Consider the following 21,239-nt stretch of genomic DNA (forward strand, 5'->3'; position numbering starts at 1 on the left):
AGTCTAACTCTCTGGCTGAGACATGCCCACACACAAAGGGATAGATCTCAGAGGTGATCAACCTTGGACATATGTGCCAGCAAGGCAGCTGCATTTTTGAAACTGTTCTGCGCTAAGCAGTTTGTACTGGGAGATCGAAGCAATGAACCTGATACAGACACCAAGTGCTGAATGTGTTTGGAAGTCTCATAAGGTCTTTTAGAGACAGAAGTGAGACACCCTGCCCTGCTGGCACATTCACCACATGGCACGGTGCACCCAAGCTGGCCAAACTGAGCAGAAGTCACAGCTGCCTACAGCCATCCCAGAGTCGGACCCGGTGGCTAAAGCCCAGAGCTAACCATTTGCCAGCCTTGGAGTCTTCTCCCACCCTGTAGCAGATAACAGGGGCCTCCATTTTACTGAAAAATGAAATTAAATAACATGTTCACATGCCAGGGTTAAAGAAAGTATTTCCTGTGTAGTTCTCAATGGTGCTATTGCCTATGCAAATAAACTGTCTGATTTGATTTTGTTGTKTATCTTGCTATGGAGAGACCAATCAAAGTGAAAATATCACAAAGTGAAAAGCTTACTGCTTGCAAGTAACTCTCAACGGTATATCTGTTACTGTACTGCTTCTTAGGTGAACTTGCTATATGTCAGTATTAGGCAAGCCTGTTTAGCATGTTGTATTTAACAGTACCACGCTTCCAAGTCTCGGCTGAGAGAGATTTCATCCCTCCAGTGGTAATGTAGAACAGGTTTCCTACCCCAGAGATACCTCCCAACAAGTCATGCAGTAGCACGAGCCATGATTTTGAATAAGCATGAAGGCAATGAGCAGGTTTTGTAGAGATCAGGCATGTTAACTGGACCGTGTTAATGTGATATTTAATTCCTATCATGACAGTAACTCCTCAAATTTGGTACATTGTCTTTTAGCATATACGTTTGCACATGCCATATATGACGTAGACAATACACTCAAGAACACCATGGAATGGGTAAATACATAACAGTGTTCTTGTTAAGAAAATTTCAGGGTCTTTTACTCCTATGAGATGGTGCAGTGGAATCTAACTGAAGATTTGGGGATTTTTTTGGAAAGTCTTTTGGAGCTATTGCCAAGAGGCTGTGTTAGGAAAATGAAAGGCAACCTGCATCTTTAAGAGCAATTAAAAGATCTGAGTGAGCAAGACGCAGACTAGAAACCTGCAACTTCTTCACCCCAAAAAGGGAACATGGCCTAATTCCTTTTGCTCTAACATATACTCTAGCATATAGTTACCCATTCAGTCTGTTCCAGAGGACACCCTTGATTGCCTCTGTGCTCTGATTTTAGTAGGTACCGTTTCCCTGCTTTTTCTTAGAACTGGTTTCTGGCCAGTTAAATGGCATGCACTCAGTGTAATTTCTTGCTAGTGAGAGGAGTTCAAGACACATGATGCAGACCCAGATCAGGACTGGTGCTAAGAGCTACTCGTTCAGTAGGGTTATAGTCATCAAGGGGACTTTTCTATTGCTATCACGTCTTATAGAAGTGASCCCTATGTGGCAGTGCTTATAAAGGTAAGAAAGGAGTGTGTATTTGCAGGATTACTGCCCTACGGACCCAGGCACCACAAGGTGCAACAATCTTTGCCTTGGTCTGTGTGCAGGTATTTGCAGTCTTTGGAAAGGGAGCCTGAGACTGCTTTCTAAATCAGATCTGCCATCTGGGCAGAGACTAAACCTACAAGTACAGCCCCGGGCTTGGTCAGAAGCTGCCCTCCAGAAAATGCAGATACCTTTGTGCCTGCACAGATGATTAGGTATGGTGGAAGGAGGCTTAGGTGGCAGATAGCCATGTATTACGTGTGCAATGCCCTGCAAAGCAGCCACGCAGACAGGAGGTGATGGATCAGGGCAGAGATGTGGTTCACAGCTTCCTCCTCTAATCACACTTGAGTAAGGGGAATGTGGCTTTTGCATCTCAATACTCCTGCCTTTGCAATAAAGTGCTGGTGCTTCCTCTTTTTTTGTAAAGCGCCTTGAGGTCTGCTGGAGTGATGCAGCTAGTGCAGGGGAGTGTCAGTTCGCTGCAGTAAGGTCTGTTCATTGTATCTGAAGTTCAAACCCAGGAATCCATTGATATTTGTCGCTGGATTTTTCTGGCTGGTCCCATGGTAAAAGAGGATATGGTGTTAACATTGCGTTAGGGAACCAGGCAATATATTATTTACAAATTAACAAAGGTGCTAATGATATATGAGTTTTATGGTGTCACAGGTCTTTTTTTTTTTTAATTAAGTGTGTAAATTATTGCAGTTGTAGCAAACAGACCATTATTCCATTTTATTTTTTGGCCTGTCAATAAAAACACAAAAAATCATTTGGGGAAAATAATTTTGTGTGTTAAATTATTTAATGATTAATATTTGTGTTTTAAACTGAATTAGCGTCTTCTTGGAAGCTGTAGTTGAGAATGGATTATTTTCCTTCTTTGTCATTTGTGAATGGCTCTTTCCATTACAGCCTCCTGACACCMTTTTACTGACCTGTCCTTTTCACACTTCTTGTTATTAATATGGGAGAACTAAAGTGTTTCTGGTTGATCTCTGTTCTGCCTGTTTATCTGGAGATGTGTAATCAAAGCAAGACTACTCTGTTCAGAAGTAAAACAAATGTGTGTTGCTGCTGCAGTAATAAATGTTGCAGCAGCAGCTAAGCCCAGGCTCTGTGCTCTGACCACCAAACTGGCTGAGAGATGAGCACAACTCTGACATGCTGATCAAAAAAATCCGTGCAGAGAGAGTTTACTGATGGCTCGGTCTTTTAAGGTGGAAAGTGGCCAAGCTCTGCCCTGCCACAGGCTGTGGAGCAGGACTTGCTGCCTAGGCATGGCTGGGTAACACCCTTTGAGAGTGTGCTGGGTGCCAGAGACACTGACGGGGCTGGTAGATACGACGTTAGGACCTAGGGGTGGAATGGCAGCAGGTGTCCCGAGGAAGATGAAGTAGCACCTTGAGTGACATGAGATGCCTGTGTCTAGGTAATTGAATCCTATGCTCCAYCTTAGAGTGGGATTCAGTGTCAGGTCATGGCATCTGCATTTAGGTGGCTAAATTGTGACCTGTGGAGCTGGGAGAGTGGTTGAGATCATCCTGAAGTAGTCAGCTGAATCTCTCTCTCAGCTGCCTTGCCTGCATTAACTGGAGCGCCATTGACCAGGATGGGAGCCTACTGGTGGGTGTCTTTATCTCACCATTGCTGATTCAGGTTGCCACTGAGCTGGTGTAGGGATAAGCACGCTGGAGATGATGAGGTGTTTGGTGCTATGGGAATGGCAGCCACACAGCTCAGAGGGAGAGGGACAAGGTTATGGCATGAACCTTGACCCTATCACCATGTCCTAATGCCCGCTACCAAGTTTGATAACTGTCTGAAGCCTGCAGGGAAATACTCAGGATCCATAAAAGTCTGGATTTTACTTTCAACACCCTTGTAACAGATGAAGTTGAATTAAGAAAAGGGAGCCTTCTTAGCTTCACAGGTCTGGTTTAAACCTAGAAGTTACAAATAGAGATTTTTGAYTCCTGACCTGTGAAATGGGAACAATTGATTAGAAAAGCATTAAGATACGATTAATATGAAACTGTAGTTGTCAGAGCTGCTTTACAAAGCAGATTTTCATTGTAAGGGCTAACTTCTGAATCAATTGCATAGCTTGATTCAGTTCTTGCTCTGGCAATATTCGGGTTGGAGTTAGTCTGAACTGAAAATGAGAACATGCTGCTGGGTCTCTAGGGATATTGTACACTGAAAATATGGGCTCTGTGTTGTTATTTTTCATTTCGGATCATGAAGGTTAAGGAGAATGCACAAGGGAACAATTTGACAGGGGGATATTAATCATACTCTGAAGTTCCCGAGGAGGAAGCAATCAGCATCAGGGCGAAAGATGTCCTGCAAGTCAGAGCAGAAAAGGACCTGCTACCTTGGTAAAGGAAAGCCCAGGATCGAACTCTAGGTGTGAAAAAGTGCACAGGGGTAACAGTGCCCAACATCAGAGTAACCCCTCTCTGACCATGGCGTTGGCTCAGCATGATGTCCTGTCTGAAAGACTCRGGTTTTGACTGGCGAGAGAAGCCTGTTTAAGCAAAGGGCAGACACAACAATTCAATTTATTTCACAGGACAGACATATTTGAAATTGTGTTTTAAGAAATATATTTTTTCCCCCTTAAGTGCTGTGGGGGATGACTTTCATTCAAGTCTGAAATGGCCCTCATTGCAGTAATTTCTTCAGAGCTCTCTTGATGGGAGCTGAGTTTGAGTTACTTTTATAGTAAATTGCGAGATCTGTCATTTCTGGTCAGAAACTTCCCCTTGCAAGTGAAAATCTCACTTTTCCTCGGCTGCTATATTCATCTCAGGTACGTACTTTTTTCCAAGTCATTATGCCCATTCTTCCTTATGAACAATAATCAGACATTCTTAAGTCCTGTGAACTGTTTCATGTAAAATCTCTACCTTTTCTTGATGAAGCCAGCACAGCCTTCAGAACGTGCTGGTGTGTGGGTGGCATAAATGGTGACCCTGAAGAACAGGGACAACCACTCTCAGTGTCCCCAGGATCCATACACACCGTTGCTCACTCAGCTTTGACAACATCAGCTTGGTACCTTGTGCCAGGTCCTAGCAGGAAGCCCAGCAAGCCTGTCTTTAGCCACCAGCATCCCAGGAGCTGGTAATGTCAAAGCAGCCTCACGACACTGCTGGACAACAGGCAAGTGTTACTGTTTTCTCTTACAGACGGTGAGGATGAATCTGAGGGAAATTCAGGGATAGATTTCAAAAGGATTAGAGGTTTTGCGCTCCCAATCCAAATGAGGAGTGCAAGCCAGTATGCAGCAGCTCTGAAAGTCTGTTTTTCAGGACTAAAGCCAATAAAGATCAGGAGCGACTAAAGCATCAGCCCAGACGGTTGAACTATGATCCTGAAATCCTCTGGTCAGCTGTTTCTGGACTGAGGGCTCCGAACACTTAATGCCCATCTGTGTGTCCGCACTCCTTGGTGCTGAGACATAGGCTCTCCTGCAAACTCAGCACTGTCCTGGGCTGAGGAAATCAAAGCTAAACTGGCTGGGAAGGCAGAAGTGTCCTCCCCTTGAGAGAGCTAACCTGGTAGATCTGCTTAGACTGTACCTACGGCATGCTGTCTTCTGCCTCTAACAGTCTGTAGGAAGGTGTGGAGATCCCTTTCCTTAAAAGGAATTGTAAATGGTTGCCCTAAATGTCTTTTATTTGAGTGTCTTAAGGATTAGAGCATGAAGTAAAAGAGGTGGGTTTCTCAGCCTGAGGCTGCACCTACAACCTATAATTTTCTCCTTGCAGAAGAATGCTCTGCTTTCTGCATTGCACGCTGTGCTGAATAGCTTGGGAAAAATACAGCACTTTTCATTTCTCCTTCCAAACCTATGCCAGTGAGGAATAAAAATTTGCTTTTAAATATGCCAGAGCCAGTGTGGCACACAAAAAAAACATATTTGCATGGTGCAGAGGTTCATAAGCTTAGCCGGAGGGAGAAGGACTCCCAGATTTCAAAACTGATTCTTTATTGTGTTTGCTTAATGTTAAAGGCAGAAACTGTCCTAAAAAGCAGGACCTGTTCCTGGCTCCCAGGTTCCTCGCCACCCTCTAGGAGTCTGTCTCCCTCTTGTCCCACCTACCATGTGCTTCATCTTCCCAGTCCTGCTGCTTCCATTGCAGTCTCCTGGGATGGATCAATACGCTGCCAGAGGCCACCAAATTCCTCAGACAAGTGCGCCCTAGGCACATCTCCCAGGTGAGGGCTATACACGAGAAGGATTTGAGCACAATGCTGGAGAGCACAGGCAGAAAATTTCTTTTTCACTTTCTAGGCATAGACAGATATTTGCCACCAGCCCACTGAGTTAAACAAGGAGTGCAATGTCATAGACCGGGAGCTGGGTTTTGTGTACACTGCAGTGCCAGCAAGGGAACACCTGATCAAGTGAGAACGGCAAATGTTGACTCAGTGGGATGTATCTGAGCAACCTAAATGCTGTGTATGTGTGTTGTTAACGTACCTGGCAGAGGAGAGCTCACAGAGGGTGAAGAACCCCAGAGGTTGCTCCTGGAGGGTGCAACACTTTGCAAGTGACTGTCCCAATCTCTGTTCAACTGGCCACATTTCTGGTGGAAGAATGAATGCAGCTGCCTCCTTCAGATGTGCCTCTACAGGCCCTGATCCACTGTGGAGGTACCTTACAGAGCATGATCCGAAGTATGAAGGGAAGAAGAAACTCAAGATTTCAGGCAGAGAGCTAGCATCAGTTCCCACACAGCTCTTTGGCATGGACCAGCTGCAGGTCCTGGAGATGAGTCCCGAACGGCAGAGCTGCCTGAGGTACCGCATGGAGCTGCTCCCCCGGGAGATCAGCCGCCTGAAGAACCTAACCCTCCTTTACATGGACTCCAACAACCTGAAGAAAATTCCTGCTGAAATTGGCACACTGAGCCACTTAGAGAGGCTCACTCTCAGCAACAACAGCCTGAGCTCTCTGCCCCCAGAAATCGGGGCGCTGCAAAGGCTGCGCAGCCTCCACCTGGCCAACAACAGCCTCACCGAGCTGCCTGCTCCTCTCTGCCGGCTGAGGAGCCTCACCTTCCTGGACCTGAGTGACAACAGAATAGGCACAATCCCCCCCGGTATTCGGCATCTGGAGAAACTGGAAACATTGCTATTGCTGTTCAACTCGCTGGGGAATCTGCCAGGGGATGTCTGTGTTTTAAGGAATCTGCACACACTTTGGCTGGGAAACAACCATCTCCGGTCCCTTCCAGCAAACTTTGGTGATCTGGTGAACCTGGACTGGGGATACAATTACTGTTCATGCAATTTTGAGGGCAATCCACTGGAAAGTCCTCCCCCTGAAGTCTGCAGCAGAGGCCCTGAACAGATCAGAGACTATTTCTCATCATTTCATGACGCACAGAGAGAATAGGTAATTGGTGTCAGTCCCCTCCTGAAGTGACTGAGATGGATTTGTTCTGTACCAATCAACCACACAAGCAAAATGTGTTTCAGATGGAAAAGTCTGATCTGCTTACTCTGTAGACCTCTAAAGCTTCCTGTCTGATGTAAGGTGATTTCTCTGGCTATCCTTATGACACTTGTATTGAATGGTGGTGTATAGATTTCAAGAATTATTTCAGGGACAACTATAATATTATTATTATTTATAGTTCCATAGGAAATGTTGTAGCCAAAAAATTAAGTCTGAGGAAATGAACAATATTTAATCTGAGAAGGTAGAGTCAGGTAAACACATCATGGTATATAGCAATAATATGTACTATTTGTTTGTGCTCTGGGTCAGCGCTTGAGTCTGAACTTGAACTAGGTGCAAGCTGAGGTTTACAGAAGTGTTTAAGGCCAAAAAAAAATAAATGTGCATTTGGTTTGCTTTAAGTGGCCCACAACTTCATTAATTTCCTTGTAAGATTCAGGTGTTTTTCAGTTGTGCATCCAGCACACAGGAAGGATCAGTCCACTCAGGCTTCTGAACAAGAAGCAGTCTGGGTCCAGGGCTCACAAGGCACCATGCAAGTGATGTTTCTTCTGCCTCTGCAGAAAATACTGTATTTCTTACCATGCTTCTCTTGAAGAGCAGTTTCAATGCAGGGCTGTCACTCTTTGGAGACAAGAATCAGCAGCGGGAGCTCCAGCACGGAGCTGGAGCCGATGTGCCAGTCCCTGCAGAGCAAGCCTCGATATTATTTCATGGAGCTTGGTGACACACAAGGATAGAGCACGCAGCACTAAGAGAAGGGATCCACCTCTGCCAATGCTGGGAAAGTGTTCAGAGATATTAAAATATGATTATGCAAACTTCATCAGAAGGAACATTTCTGAGGATTCCTGTTTATAATCATAAAAGGCATCATCAGTGTTACATTATGGAAATTTGCTGAGACTCCCTTCTATTTTGTTTTTCTTTCTCCTCCCCCTAGTCTCATCAGCATTTTCCTCCCACCTCTCCTTAGTTTTGCTTCTGTTTGGGTGTTTTCTCTATGGCTACTGCCTCTAACATTATTTTCCTGTTTCACTATTTCCTCCTCAAAAGCCTCTCCCTCCCTCCTAAATGCATTTCTTGACATGATTTGCCCCCTCTCTCTCCTCTGTTTCCTCATTCTAATTTGTCCAATGTACAGAAAACTGCAGCTTTGTGTCCTTCCTGGAAARAAGGGCTGAGTCAGCCCTGCTGGGAAGTGAACATGTGCTCCAAGGTTCACAGATAGAGATAGAGATAGAGTGTTTGAAACTCTGATACATGGGCCATTAAGTCTCGTTTGGTCATTTTCTTCTGCTCATAAGAAGGATCAGCACTAGGAAAAGTGTAAGAGATCTGCATCAATGCTGAAAGTTTACTGGGTAACAAGGACACAACTCCAGATATTCTCAGCCTGAACCGATTTTTGCGCTTCTCTGAGTCTCTCCCTGACCTCTGCGAATCAGAGATGAGGGAGCAGCACATGCACTGTGAGTACTTTGCACCTGGTTCCTGTTTTGGAGAAAGTTTGCAGCATTGYAGGAGACTGAGAAATAGCTCCTGGAGCTGAGGTTAGGCCAGACAGAGGGTGTATCAAGGTGGCAACATCAAAGGCATTGGGAGGACTGGGGTTTTGTTCCCGTTCGTCTGATTCATGCTCTGGACTGGAGCACGTCTGCTCAAGGTCCTCTTTCTTATTTCCCCGTCCCTCCCTCCCTATTTGATGTGTACAGCCATCCTGCCCTGCCCAAGAAGCTTGTCTAGTACAGCGCAGGGTATAACGGCAATGCTAGCAGTGGAGTACAAATAAAGACAAGGGTTTTCCTTTGTTTTGGGATAAGCACGGGACTGAAACTGTAGCAACTGTGGCCTTTTTTTAGAGGCTTGTGTCTGACAAACTGAATCCTTCCAGGGCAACATCTTAGCCACACAGCAAGGAGGAAAATTTCTCACGTCCCTTGTCAAACTCTTCAGATTCTGCCTCTCTCTTTCTATTCCCCACTGCAAAGGGCTTGGGCTTGAGGGTCCAGTTCCAATTTTGGCAGCTTTTCCTTTCTGCTACTTAGCTTGTGATTCCCAAATGGCAAGCTGACTTTGGTCTCTCTGGGGAGTTTTTAGTGTTTCACATCTTTCACTTTCTTTTTTGACTGATTTGGTTCCACACATTGGAGGGTCCGCAAATTTCTCATTGAGAAGACAAGCTCTTTTCAAGGCCACTCAGGGCTCAGTTTAGCTTGTCCCCTCTCAATAAACACAGACAACAGTTTTGAAGCCTGATTAGATCCATTAGTCACATGCCTGTGATTTCCTGGGAGCAAATGGAGCTGAAAAGGGGGTTGAGACCTGAAAGGAAATGTAATCTTTAACAAGCAGTGCCAATATTTCTGCTGTAATTCTCCAGTCTGTTGGGATCAAGAGAAATCCTGAGAAATTAATCCAAGAGAGGGCACTTTGACCATACCACTGAGCTTCTTGGACAGACTGAAGTATGTTTTTCAGCAAGAGGAAATTCCCTCTTGACATCATGCTGTGTGATGCCTTTTCCCTTCCCTTTGCCCCGGTTGCTTGCAAAATCTCTCTTCCCAAAGTGGAAACCACAGTAGCRCGTATGTGCCGTAGCATGCCAGCCTCTATAATAGTGGCATAGTTACGCAGAGCGATCACTAGATCCTGGTGTTGTCATTAAGATGGTATTAAAATCTAATCTTATACCGCTTATCCTGCATTTGTTGTGCAATATGTATTGTTGCTAAGCACCTTCCTTGGCCTGTGCTCATTAAAACTTCAAGCATTGATATCAGAGAACGGCAAACTGCTAGGATATAGGCCTCTGGTGAAAAGACCTAGATATAATCCATACTCTGGGGGGACATCGTTAAAGCTGACATTCAGCATTAATGGGAGTTCTGCAACTGTTTCCCTTCATCCCATACCGTACTGCAAACAGACTTGTGTGGGAGAGGAGCATTGTCCCCTTGAATTGAATAGGACTTTTATTGGAAAACTTCGAACTGGTGCAACAGCACAGTAATAAAATGTAAAAACAGTGACTGAAAAAAGCTGCGAATGGGAATTCAGGAGAATAACATATATAAGAGCAGAGGGCTCTGTAATTTAACATACAAATGCATAACACTTGAAAGGCTGGTAGCTCAAGCCGGACAAGTTCAGACTACAGATAAGCTGCATATTTTTGATGCTGGAGAGTTCACCTGAGGCTATGTCACATTCTCCACCGCCTGAAATCTGTAAAACCTACAGTCTAGCTCAACCCAAATGGATGACTGTAGCACTCCACCTTATTTTATGCAGAGTAAAGATTATGAAGGCTCCTTCTGGTTTTAAAATTCTACGACTACAACACAGGCTTTAAAAATCCATGGCTACCATAAATCTAAAAAACTAGATCCCAGCATTTACTTACTGCTCCCTCAACTTGCCTTTGCATGAGCTTCAGCTTTTTAGTTTTCAGTGGCTAAAATCTATGCTGGAAGAACTGAAGTTCATCAAACTAGGAGCACTAATCAGAGGTTTCTTTTGCATTCACTGCTGGAGTCTTTCAGATGGCAAAACAAAAAGAAGTGACAATTGCTATCCTCCCCATACCTTTTGGGAGTCAGCGGATTTCCAGAAGCACAAACAGAAGACAGGTCCTGAATTCCTTTTGAGTGGGGTTTAGCACCTATCAGTTTTCTAAGTCTTTGGAAATTCTTCTTTGATGGACCAAATATAATGTATATTCACAGACATTAAAAGAAACACAACTTTGCAGACCTCAGAAGACAAAAGATTTGCATCTAGTGTCCTATACACGATACAAATTAATCTGATGTCTGAAAGGACAGCGCTACTTTCTGAATGCGCATTTGCTGGGGATCCAGTCCCGAGACCAGATGTTCTCCATGAGTCCTGTGGTCCCTGAGGGTATCCATCTAAGAGCTGTTCTCATTAACAGAAGTCGTTTTTCCTGCTCACTGTGTCTACCCCAATGTTGTCTGCCTTTTTGCCTTCCTCTGTGCTCTGTAGCCTTATCTCCGAATCTGGCAGTTCAGCTTCAGAAATGCTGATTTTTCTGCTATTTTGACATTCAGTCAGAGCAAGAGGTTCAGGTCTGACATGAATCCATGGGGGCAATGGGTGTAATTATCACTGATTGCAGATGATCAGTCACTGCCAGAGGAACCAGATTCAGCTGAAGACGGTTCCCTACACTTGGACACGGTACCACAGGAGAAACAAAGCAATAGATCATGAGCAAGTGCCATATCATTTGTCACATCAAATTACAGTGGGAGCCTAAACAGCATCTCTAATGAATATCACCCTAAGCCAGGCAAAGAAGGGTGGAAAAGTCCACGGAGTGTTTTGCTGGCAATTTCCTAAGTCCAAGTGACAGGGAATAAATGGTGCTTAAATAAATACCACATCCAAGCCAAAGATTTCTTGTGTATGTTAAAGATCTCAGTGGCTGTCAAGAAGCTTTTTTATTTTTCTGCCACCCTAGGGAAACTGCAAAATGTGTTACCGTTCTCACTGTCATGCAAACAAACTTTTCTTGAACAGTTCAGGCAGCAAGAAAATAGTGAGAGGGAAAGTGGCTGATGCAACAAGCAAAGCCCAGATGGAGCAGCCCACACTGAACATCTCTGTACTGAAACTCCCTGAGTTTTGCCAGGCTTACGTGCCTGATAGAGTCAGCCTCGAGTTCACTGCAGCTCAGACTCCAAAAGTGATCCTGTGTACCGTCATTTGTTGTATGAACATTATTAAGGTCTGCGTTCAGTAGGACGCAATCACTCCCACATCAAGGGTGCTGGTTCATATGGAGTTAGGATATCAGGCCATTAGCACAAAATTATGTCTAAAAGTGGGATTAAAATTAAGGCTTCCTCACATCAATACTTCAGCAAAATTTCTGTCCCCATCATGGGCCTTAGGTGGGCTACAGCTTGCACTGAAAACATTCACAGGGAAGGTCAGAAGAGGCTCAGGGAGCCCCAGGTGACTGGAGGTTGACTATGGGATGGCTGGTCCCAGTATGACCAATCTGTGCAAGYCCACATTGAGCACATTGGTGTGTGTTCTGCCGTGGACTCCAGTGTCTGTAGTGTCTTTCAGCGCGCCACCATGATGGGACACCTGTGCGTAACTGCCAGGGAAGGTCACCTCTGAAAGCAGATCTGAAGTAGTGGTACATGCAGTGATATAGCAGGACCCCATTATTAGGTGGGAATGACTAAACTGGAATCACAATATCCATGAAAACAGAGCTGGAAGGTGCTGGGAGAGATCAGATAATCAGTCCATCCTCTTGCCATGGAGCAGGAGTGCTGTACGTTTATCTCTTTTTAGCTATTTTTAACAACTTCGGAAAATGGCACCTCCATATGCGTCCTTGACCATCTTTTCAATACTTTTCTAGTCTCATTGTTAGAAAGTTAGAAAGCTTGTTAAAGAACTTCTTTCCAGGCTTTTGTTAAAGTTCAGCAACTGCCAGGTCTGTCAGTCTTTCTGCTCTGGCCATGTTTTCCACACCTCCGATTCTGCTGTGGACCATTGCTCCACACCTTCACTGAGCTGCTGCATTTAGCGCTGGACACAGTATGCTGCCAGCCAGGGTCTTTCAAGTGCCAAGCTGAAGGACTACTGCACGTCTTGAAAGTCATACCCCTTTTTATTCGCCCTGGTATGGTGGTGATTTGTCTTTTTTTTCCTCACAAGAGCACGACACAATTCAGCTTGTCATCCACTGTGATACCACACTCTGCTACAGGGCTGCTATTGGAAAATGTTGATAGTGGTATATTTGTTTATCACTTAAGTCTGTAACCTTGCACTTGCCCCTGTTCAATTTGATCCTTTTTTTTTTTTTCCTTCCCTCCCAGACAGGTTATGCCATTTTTCAAAATCATTCTGAATTCTAATCCTGTCCTTCTGTGTGTACAATGCCTCTGAGCTTTATGCCATCTGAAAATTTAATAACCATTCTCCCTTTTCCATCATCTAATTCATTAGCGAAAACACATGCCAGCGCTGGATCCAGAACAGGCCTGGCTGAACTCCACTTTCTACATCCTTCCATTCTGACACTGCACCACCGATAACCTCGCTGACGTTATCTAACCAGCTCTGCACCCACTCTGTCATCGTCTCATCCAGACCGTGCTGCTGCAGCTTGTTTATGAGAATGTCACATGCAACCATTTTGAAAACCTTGGTAATGGCAAGATTTGTGACAGCTACTTCTCTTTTATTCCTAAAGCCTGTTACATTGCTAAAAGTGGAATTAGATCAGTTCAACACAATTTGGGCTTGACAAATCCACATGGGCTGCCTGTCCTTGCTGCCACATGAAGCAGCTACTGCTGTACCTCRTTATCTTCCAGGTGCTTATGAAATGTGTATTTTCTCCAGAATTTTTTCAAGGCTTGAAGCTGGGCCAGGATGATTTCCCACACGCCACCTCCTCCCCCCTCCACACCATTGCCTTTTAGCTCAGTGTAGATATATTCCTCATAGCTACCATGACTTTGTGGTCTCACAACCAAGGCGTACACAACCAGATGKGTGTACACACACAGTGGTCATGGGCACTGTGTGTCTGGGGTACATGCCAGATCCCACAGTGCTATTGGAGGGCTACAGGTCTTCTAGCAATATGGGGAATGCAGCCCCAAAACTCGTGGGAAAAACACTTGCTTCCATTTCCCTGCTTGGTTTCAGTGCAGGGTCCTTCAGAGATCATCCAGAGGATCTCAAGCCTGGTCACGGTTCAGGGAAAGGGCAGTCAGTCACTGGGAGGGGGAAATGACATGAGTTTAGAAGTAYCCATCCAGTTGTGATCCGGTCTCCTCAGCTGGGAGCTTTTCCTGACTTTTCTTGCCGCACAGCAGAACTGAAACCGCCCCATTGCCAAACAGATGATCTTATTCCTATTGCTAAGGCTCGAAACCTGCCTGAGTAACATGCTATTTCTAAGTGCGCGGTAGGAGACCGGCAGTTTCGATCCTGCAAAAACTGGCTTCAGTAGCTCACAGTGTGCATCTGTGTGCGTYCCCTGGGCAGCTATGTCAGCTACAGCATATCTGCGCCCTCCGACGTGTRCAAAAGGTATTTCAGCTCAGCCCAGGTATCTGCTTTATATCTAGATGAAAAGAAGATTCTTTTTTGTTCTCAAGACTACCGCTGGCTGCTGGGAGGTTTGCCCTTTGCAATGGATGAGTGTGTTCACAGAAAGAATAGGGGGGGAAAAAAAGTTAGCTCATGTAGGCTAAATATCTGCCGGTGAAGGGCTGATGGCTTCAGCATAGTTTTCCCACATAAAATACTGTTGGACTTCAGCTCTTCCTAAACATCCATGTAGCAATAACAGCCTGGTGCTGTCTGTGGTTAGTATTTGCAARGCTTCCTTTTCAGGTATAAAGCAGGCCTTATCCAGACCGGATATGGGAACAAACTGTCATTTGCTCCTAGAACACTTATAAACCTAAATTATTCCTAACATTTTGCAACTGCAAGGATTGAGAACTTTGGACATGCTCTTGATTCCCTCTTCTAGTGTTTGGTCGTGTTTGGTTTTGTGCTAATGGCCTTGAATTTATCATAGGGTATTGGGAAGAGCTGCATGGCCTGTGGCATGTGGGACTGAGAAGCAGTGCTTTCTCTGTAGACTCCTTTCGAGTTAAATGTCTATCAAAAAGCTACCTGCCCTTGCAAGAAATTAGATGATGWCCCTGCTTGTTCCTTCCAGTTCTCTGTTCTTAGTTGTCTCCTTGCTTCTTAGATGGCATTGCTTGTTAAGAACATGCTAAACTGATGATCAGTGTTTCTAGACTGTTTCTATTTGACATTTTAAGGTTGTTTTTCTTTAACTTTTTTACTGTTACTATATCTAAAAAGCTGCATTCCAGGTTGGCACCAGTTCTTGTTACCTTCTGCCCAGTCATTTATGTTGGGAATTTTTGTTTCCTAGAAGAATCTTGTTGATTTGACTCAATGAAGGGGCCAGGAGATAAATTAGACAGGAAAAATGAAAAAAAAAAAAAACAAAAAAACCCTGAGATGATGTCATGGGTACGTGTGCCTGTGGATTCTGACTCCTCATTTAACAGAGCCAATAAGCAGATAGRTGCCCTGTATGGATCTTAGTTCCTTGCCCCGTTTTAATTTCCAGACCAACACATGTTTCTTCAGAAAGAAGGGCTAATAATGAATTGAAAAGATAAAGAAAAAAAAAAGCCMCCCAGAACACTTGTTTTATTTGAACTAGTTAGATTGTCACTGGAAGCAGCTTTGCRAGCCAGACTGGTAGAATGAGCCCAAGCCAAAATGATCTTCTTCCTCCTTGCAAGAAGATAGTGCATAAGGATATTTTACAATTATTCTTCAAAATGAAATGTGCTTTTTAGTTGCACAAGTCCTCACCCCTGCTGAAATAAAATAAAGAGGAAGAATGTTTTATTTCRGAAGTAACAAAAGATTGCTCTTTCATTTTGCTCACTGCAGACAATACACAGTAACAAATCTGCATTTTATTTCCTTTTTCTTTATGTGAATACTCCATGTATCATATACTGGCAAAATACAGACATTACTGTTGCAGACACGTTTGAATATTTTTGATCTAATCCCCTGGGGAAAAAAACAAGCCTAAAGTTAAGCTCGTGTTTTCAGACCTGGAGCTGCTGAGCTGCAGGATCATTCGGGAGACTGGCAAATAAAGATTCCTTACCTTCAGGATGGATTGCAGTCATTAGTCTGGGCCACTGATGGCAAAGAGCTCCTTAGGCAAGCAAGGTCCAGCTGATTCCCTCGGCGGATCTCGCTGTGAGGCATCATCGCTACATATGGGCAGCTTGTTGGCAGCAGAGAGATGGGGACCAGGAGGACCCCAGAGCCCAGGCTGCCYCCTTCCCCGGTGGGGATTCCCTGCAGGTCTAGCTCGCTGGGGTGAGGTGTGTTTCCTTGGATGAGATGCTCTGGAGACTGAAATCCTCTCCCAAGCTGAATCTTTTCAACAGCTATTATTTGCAGACAAGATGAGAAGGGGGCATGGAGAATGGAAACGAGATCTCTGGCAAACTCATGGCGCCTGGCCTGGGCCATGCCCCTGCTCTGCGCCCTGGTGTATCCTCGCGTCAGTCCCTGCAGGGAGCGTTGGTGGCACCAAGGGCTCTTGTGCAGAGATAACACCAGGCGCCCAGGCGAGCTCTGCCCCAAGAACAACTGTGTTACAAGAGCTGCTGTGAATTTACCAGACTTTCTCATGGTGCTTCAGTATAATTAACACCGGYGAGGAGAAGAAGCCATAAACGAGATATGAACTGTTCTCTGGGTGGGATTGCTCATATATTTTATAAACACACTTCTTGTCAGCAGTATTCTGCAGGCATCTGCTCCTGGCTTGATCCCACATCTGGGGACCTGGTTAGGTGATAAGCTGTAGTAAGCTCTCAAAGTTATATATGCCACAAAGAGATCAGCCATCTCAGTCGAAGGATCTSTGCCCTTCATTTTAATCTGCAGCCAGACAGGTCTAAAATGAGCCTTCAAACACTGTCAAACAAGGCATGGAGGTTATGGAGTGGTATGAAAAGCACAGACTCGCACAGTGATGATGACTGGCAGTTCCTGTGCGTGATAGTCTGTGTCTAGGCTCCTCCAGGGCTGCGGGTACTGCTGAACTTGTTGGCCTGTCCCACCTGGAAAACATTCTGGAGAGTTAAGCCTGCTGGAAAAAAGTGCCTGGAAGCATACGTCTGTTGTCCGCATCGATGAGTGAGAAGGGCAGGGCTTCCAGGTGGATTTGACTGCATGTCTCCCTGAAAGCAAGACTCCCTCCAAAATTCCCAGCAGCACTTCAGAGTCTCAAAAGTTGGGTTGTATTACAACAGAAACTAGGGCAATAATAATTTTAAAACAGAGAAAGCTCCGAGTGAGAGMGAGAGGGAATGGGAAGTGCTTTGTGAACATAGCTCTGCACTGGCAATTGGGTCCTTTATTCGAGATTTGTTCTCTGTCCAGTAATCTTTCAGTAGCTTCCTGGATTGCGACATCCTGCACATGGTACCCTCTGGAGCAGAGTTGCTTTTCGTCCCTTATTAATGCTGGCCGCCTGTCCCCGTAAGAACAGCCATACTGTTCAGATCAAGGGGTTATCCTGGACCGTCTGTCCAGTATTCTCACTCCAATTAGGGCYATAAGAAGTAGCCTCATGAAAAATAAGGAAAAATATTAAACCCTCCCCTCTAATACTTTCCCAGCTTTTGGGTATTTTCAGTCCRGGGAAGTTTTTAGCCTGATGTAATTTGTCTATGTAGTTGCTAATCCCAACAGATCCCTCTTCAAGGGAAACTTGTGCAGTCTTCCTTGAGCTTGGGCAAACTTCTTGCATCCATGCCACCTTTGGCAAGGAGTTCATCAGGCCTGTGGCCCATTTCAAGAAGAATCACCTACTTTTGCTTGTTGTAACCTGAGTCTCATATCAAGGTGCCTGATTCTGGTCCATGAATCAACACTRACCATTCGGTACCCACCACCCTCTTTTTGCTGATTGTGAGACTCAGGGACCTCCTACTCTTACGTGTTTCTCACGTTATTTCCCTGCCTGCTCCACATTGCCTCTTGGAAGCTTTTCTTTTCCTGGCATGTTCAGTTATTCTCAAAAGAGGCACAGTCTTCTCCCTTCTCGATGGTTTTACCTGGCCAGGTTGCAGTAGCCAGCACAAGGTAAATAGCCTCCTTCTCCTGTGCCCAGCCACAGCCTTTGAAAGCAAAACACAGGAACAAAACGTGAAACAGGTGTGATTGTTCCCACTGAGTTTTTATTTTAGCTTGTTTAGGGAATCCTTTTTCTTTTTTTTTTTTTTCCAGCTCTCTCCTTCATTCTCCTGCCCTCCCCACAGAGACATTTTTTCTTTGCTCAAAAATGGCACTTCTTTTGCAATTAAAATAGAACAAGGAGCATTATTGAGCAAATATGTTCATTAAAGCTAAGCATGTTTGGGGCTTAATTGAAAGGTCTCTGTGAGAACTAGGCCATTCCAGTAATGCTAATAAGCAAAGATGCAAAGTCATCTGGTATGAAGTGCAAGTTAAATCTGTAGTAAAGACTGCTTTAGTTCCACTCACTTCTTTAAAACTGTAGCAATCTACTGCACTTGACCTTTAGCATGAGATTTAGAAAGGAAATGTTTGATATTCTGCTCTATTTGCAGGAAACCTGTGAGGCAGAGAAGCAATATTGCCTTCTTTTCCAGATTGTTCCCTGAATAATTTCTTTGATACACAGTTTGAATTCAGAGATCTCGATTCCTTGCTCAAAGATCTCTGAAGAAGGGAAGGCAGACTGTTGCAAATGCTAAATCTTGATATCACAAGCCCATACACTCTTGCTCTTCAAACTCTTCCTTAAGGTCCTTCAAGAATTCTGCTGAGAAGCAGCACAAATCTATTCTTCAAGGAAAGGTCTATCTGGCATGTTAAAATAATAGGTGGAAATCTGCCTATTCTGGAGGTTAGCATTGCAGGTTGGCTTCTTCCAGCACTTTGTATGACTTGGGAATTCATTCCAATTTTCACATGAAATTGCTTCCATAGGAATTCCATCACGAATACACAATCTGCAGCAAAGACCTGGATCTTATCTGCAGTATTCATGCTATGTGGCAAGTGGTACTGGCTATACATGAATTCCTTGCAGAGTATTTTCTACTGCCTATTTTGGAACCCAGAATTATTTCGATAATGGATGGGAAGAACATTGATTCAATTCTTACCACCTTCATTTTACTCTAGAACTTCAGTTTGCATTTCCAGGTATCTGCAGATAACCTTGCAGATCTGCTTCTGCCTTGCTAAAGGATGGAATGGGAATTATATTTCTGAGAGGTTTAAACCCTAAGAAATTTGCAGTACAATTAATGTATTAGACTACTATAAAATATCCACGCATGACCACCCCTCTGTTGGTTTTTAGTATATCATCAGATGAACTTCCCATGCTGGAAAGTGCCCAAACAAGCTGCTACAAAGCTGCCCAATGTTTCAAGCAATGGACTGAAAATAAGAGACCACCTGGTATAGCATGATGATGAGCGCTGGAGGAAAAGGATCAGTTTTCAGGATGGACCCTGCTGAGGTTAGCAGCCAGGTTTTTGAGAAGCTGAATTGCATTTGCACTGTTAAGCATTCAGTTCTAGTTTGTATGACCAATACTGATCTTTCCTACACAATCACATCTCTCATCATCAATGAAGTACTCGGGCTTTCTCTTTAGTCCTCCCACTCACTTGTTGTTGAGTGATATTTACTGAGTAAATCACCAGTGGATATTTTTTGTTTATAATTATTTTTGGGTTGGTCTTTCATTCCCTGTCTACTAAGTTAGTCCATGAGTCAAGGTGAAACCAGTACTAGCCTAGGTAGGAGAATTTCAGAGAGATCTTTTTGTCTGGTTTTGTATCACCTATTTAAGCATGCTAACTTTTATATATGACTAGCTTTTCCAAAATGGTGTCCAAAGTGACAGTGAGATTTGGCAAGGTCAAGTGTGTTTGTGCCTCTGTATTGTTCCTTTTTTTCATGATGCAAGTGAATTTTGTGCAGTTTTCAGTACCAAGTGTATTACTGTTGATGCATAAAGTTGCCACAGCACTAGAGATAGATTTGAAAGGAGCCAAGATCAGGAGCTACAGTATTTTTGTGTGGAGATATTTTATAAATGAAGAGTGCCATGAAAATGCAAGGCATGAATACATCATGGACTCCTCAGCTTCCAGAATCATGTAAGGGCTCAGTAAATATAATTGCTTCAGTCACATGCTTTCTCCATGCCATTTTCTTTCTGCCAGAGCAGAAAGAAGACATAAAATATAGCAACTGATAAACTCCTTGGCCACTCTTCATTCGTTCATTCACATGTGGAAAACAAATTGCCTACCAAACTACGTTATGCTGCCTCTGTGGTGAAGTTATTCAGAACTAGGTTGGAATTATTTGAGCAGTGAATAGTCTGGACATTATGTAATTGATTCAATAGCTGAAGGGATAAGTACAGCCCCTTGCCTTCGGAAATTAGGATCACCCTAGACCAAGACTGTGGCCAAGGAGCGTTCCTGTGCACACTTGTCTGCTTGGGGTGATGCTGGGGGGTGTCAGGACACAGTAAGCGGAGAAGCAGCGTTGGGTTGCACAGGTGGAATTGCTGTTCAGTCTCTGTTTCTTCGACGAAGGCCTGAAAAGTCATTAGGTAATGTGGTGAAAAACAAGTCCAGGACAAAAGCATCACAAGCTTGTCCTGTGAAAAGACAAAGCAGTGACATGCCGCATTAGAGACAGAGGAAGACAAGGATGAAATTACATAGGCTGAGCAAAGAAGGATTTGATTTTGCTGCTGCTCACTTGCCTATCAATCAAAGGTATCTCAGGCTAAACTAGATTCAGTATGCTGGCCCACAGCAGCATCTCATTGTATCTAGATTTTTCTGGCTAGTGGCTGTTTCTATCAACAGCCCTGGAACAAAAAAAAAAACAAAAAAAAAAAGAGCACAGCCCTTAAGGCTGTGAACAAGTTATTGACAAACCTTCAATCTTTAGGGTTAGCAACAGTAGTTTATATCCGTTTTTGATGTAACAGCTGCAGAAGTTGTCTGGGAGCACCAAAAAGTGTTTTCAGAAGAGATTGCTTTTATTCTGTTGACAGTCTTCTATTTATAGTTGGCAAATATTTCCACAAAGCAGGTTTATGAGAACTCTGTAGGCTCTGGCATCATGGCTCAGGCTTAAGCCGCTTATAGCCGTGCAGCAGGTTGTACCTGAGGCTTTTCTGCTGGGAGGTGCAATACACGGTCCAACAGTAACATTCATCTCGAGAGCAGGACTGCCAGCCACAAGGTCCAATAACGAAGAGAAGATTGTGTAATCCCTTAAAAAGTCAAGCTTAATCACTTCCTTTGTCAAGGAATAGAAAAATACAGAGGTAAGGTAAAGCTCTGAGTCCCTTTGCTTCAAGCTATTCAGTGATAATGATGAAGAAACAGCCCTCAGATCTCTAGCAGAAGGTAAAAGGTCTGCATCTCAAACTATGGGTACTCATTGACTATCATCGCTTTTGAAGAGGCAGCTATCTTTGTGCTCTGCCCTGTGGTATATCTTATGTAGTGTACAGTACCAGAATACTGTAGGATAAATCCCAAGAAGA

At 44.2% G+C, this 21,239-nt stretch overlaps 1 protein-coding gene across 1 annotated transcript; it reads left to right on the top strand.

The window, feature by feature from the left end:
- Positions 1-6,190: 6,190 nt before the first annotated feature.
- On the top strand, positions 6,191-6,991 carry LOC112972809 (leucine-rich repeat and IQ domain-containing protein 4-like). Its single transcript, XM_026079883.1, has one exon. The coding sequence runs from the start codon at positions 6,191-6,193 to the stop codon at positions 6,989-6,991; it is 801 nt and encodes a 266-aa protein (XP_025935668.1).
- Positions 6,992-21,239: the final 14,248 nt, after the last annotated feature.

Source organism: Apteryx rowi, unplaced genomic scaffold, assembly GCF_003343035.1.
Source record: "Apteryx rowi isolate R43461 unplaced genomic scaffold, aptRow1 scaffold_500, whole genome shotgun sequence".
Classification (NCBI taxonomy): domain Eukaryota; kingdom Metazoa; phylum Chordata; class Aves; order Apterygiformes; family Apterygidae; genus Apteryx; species Apteryx rowi.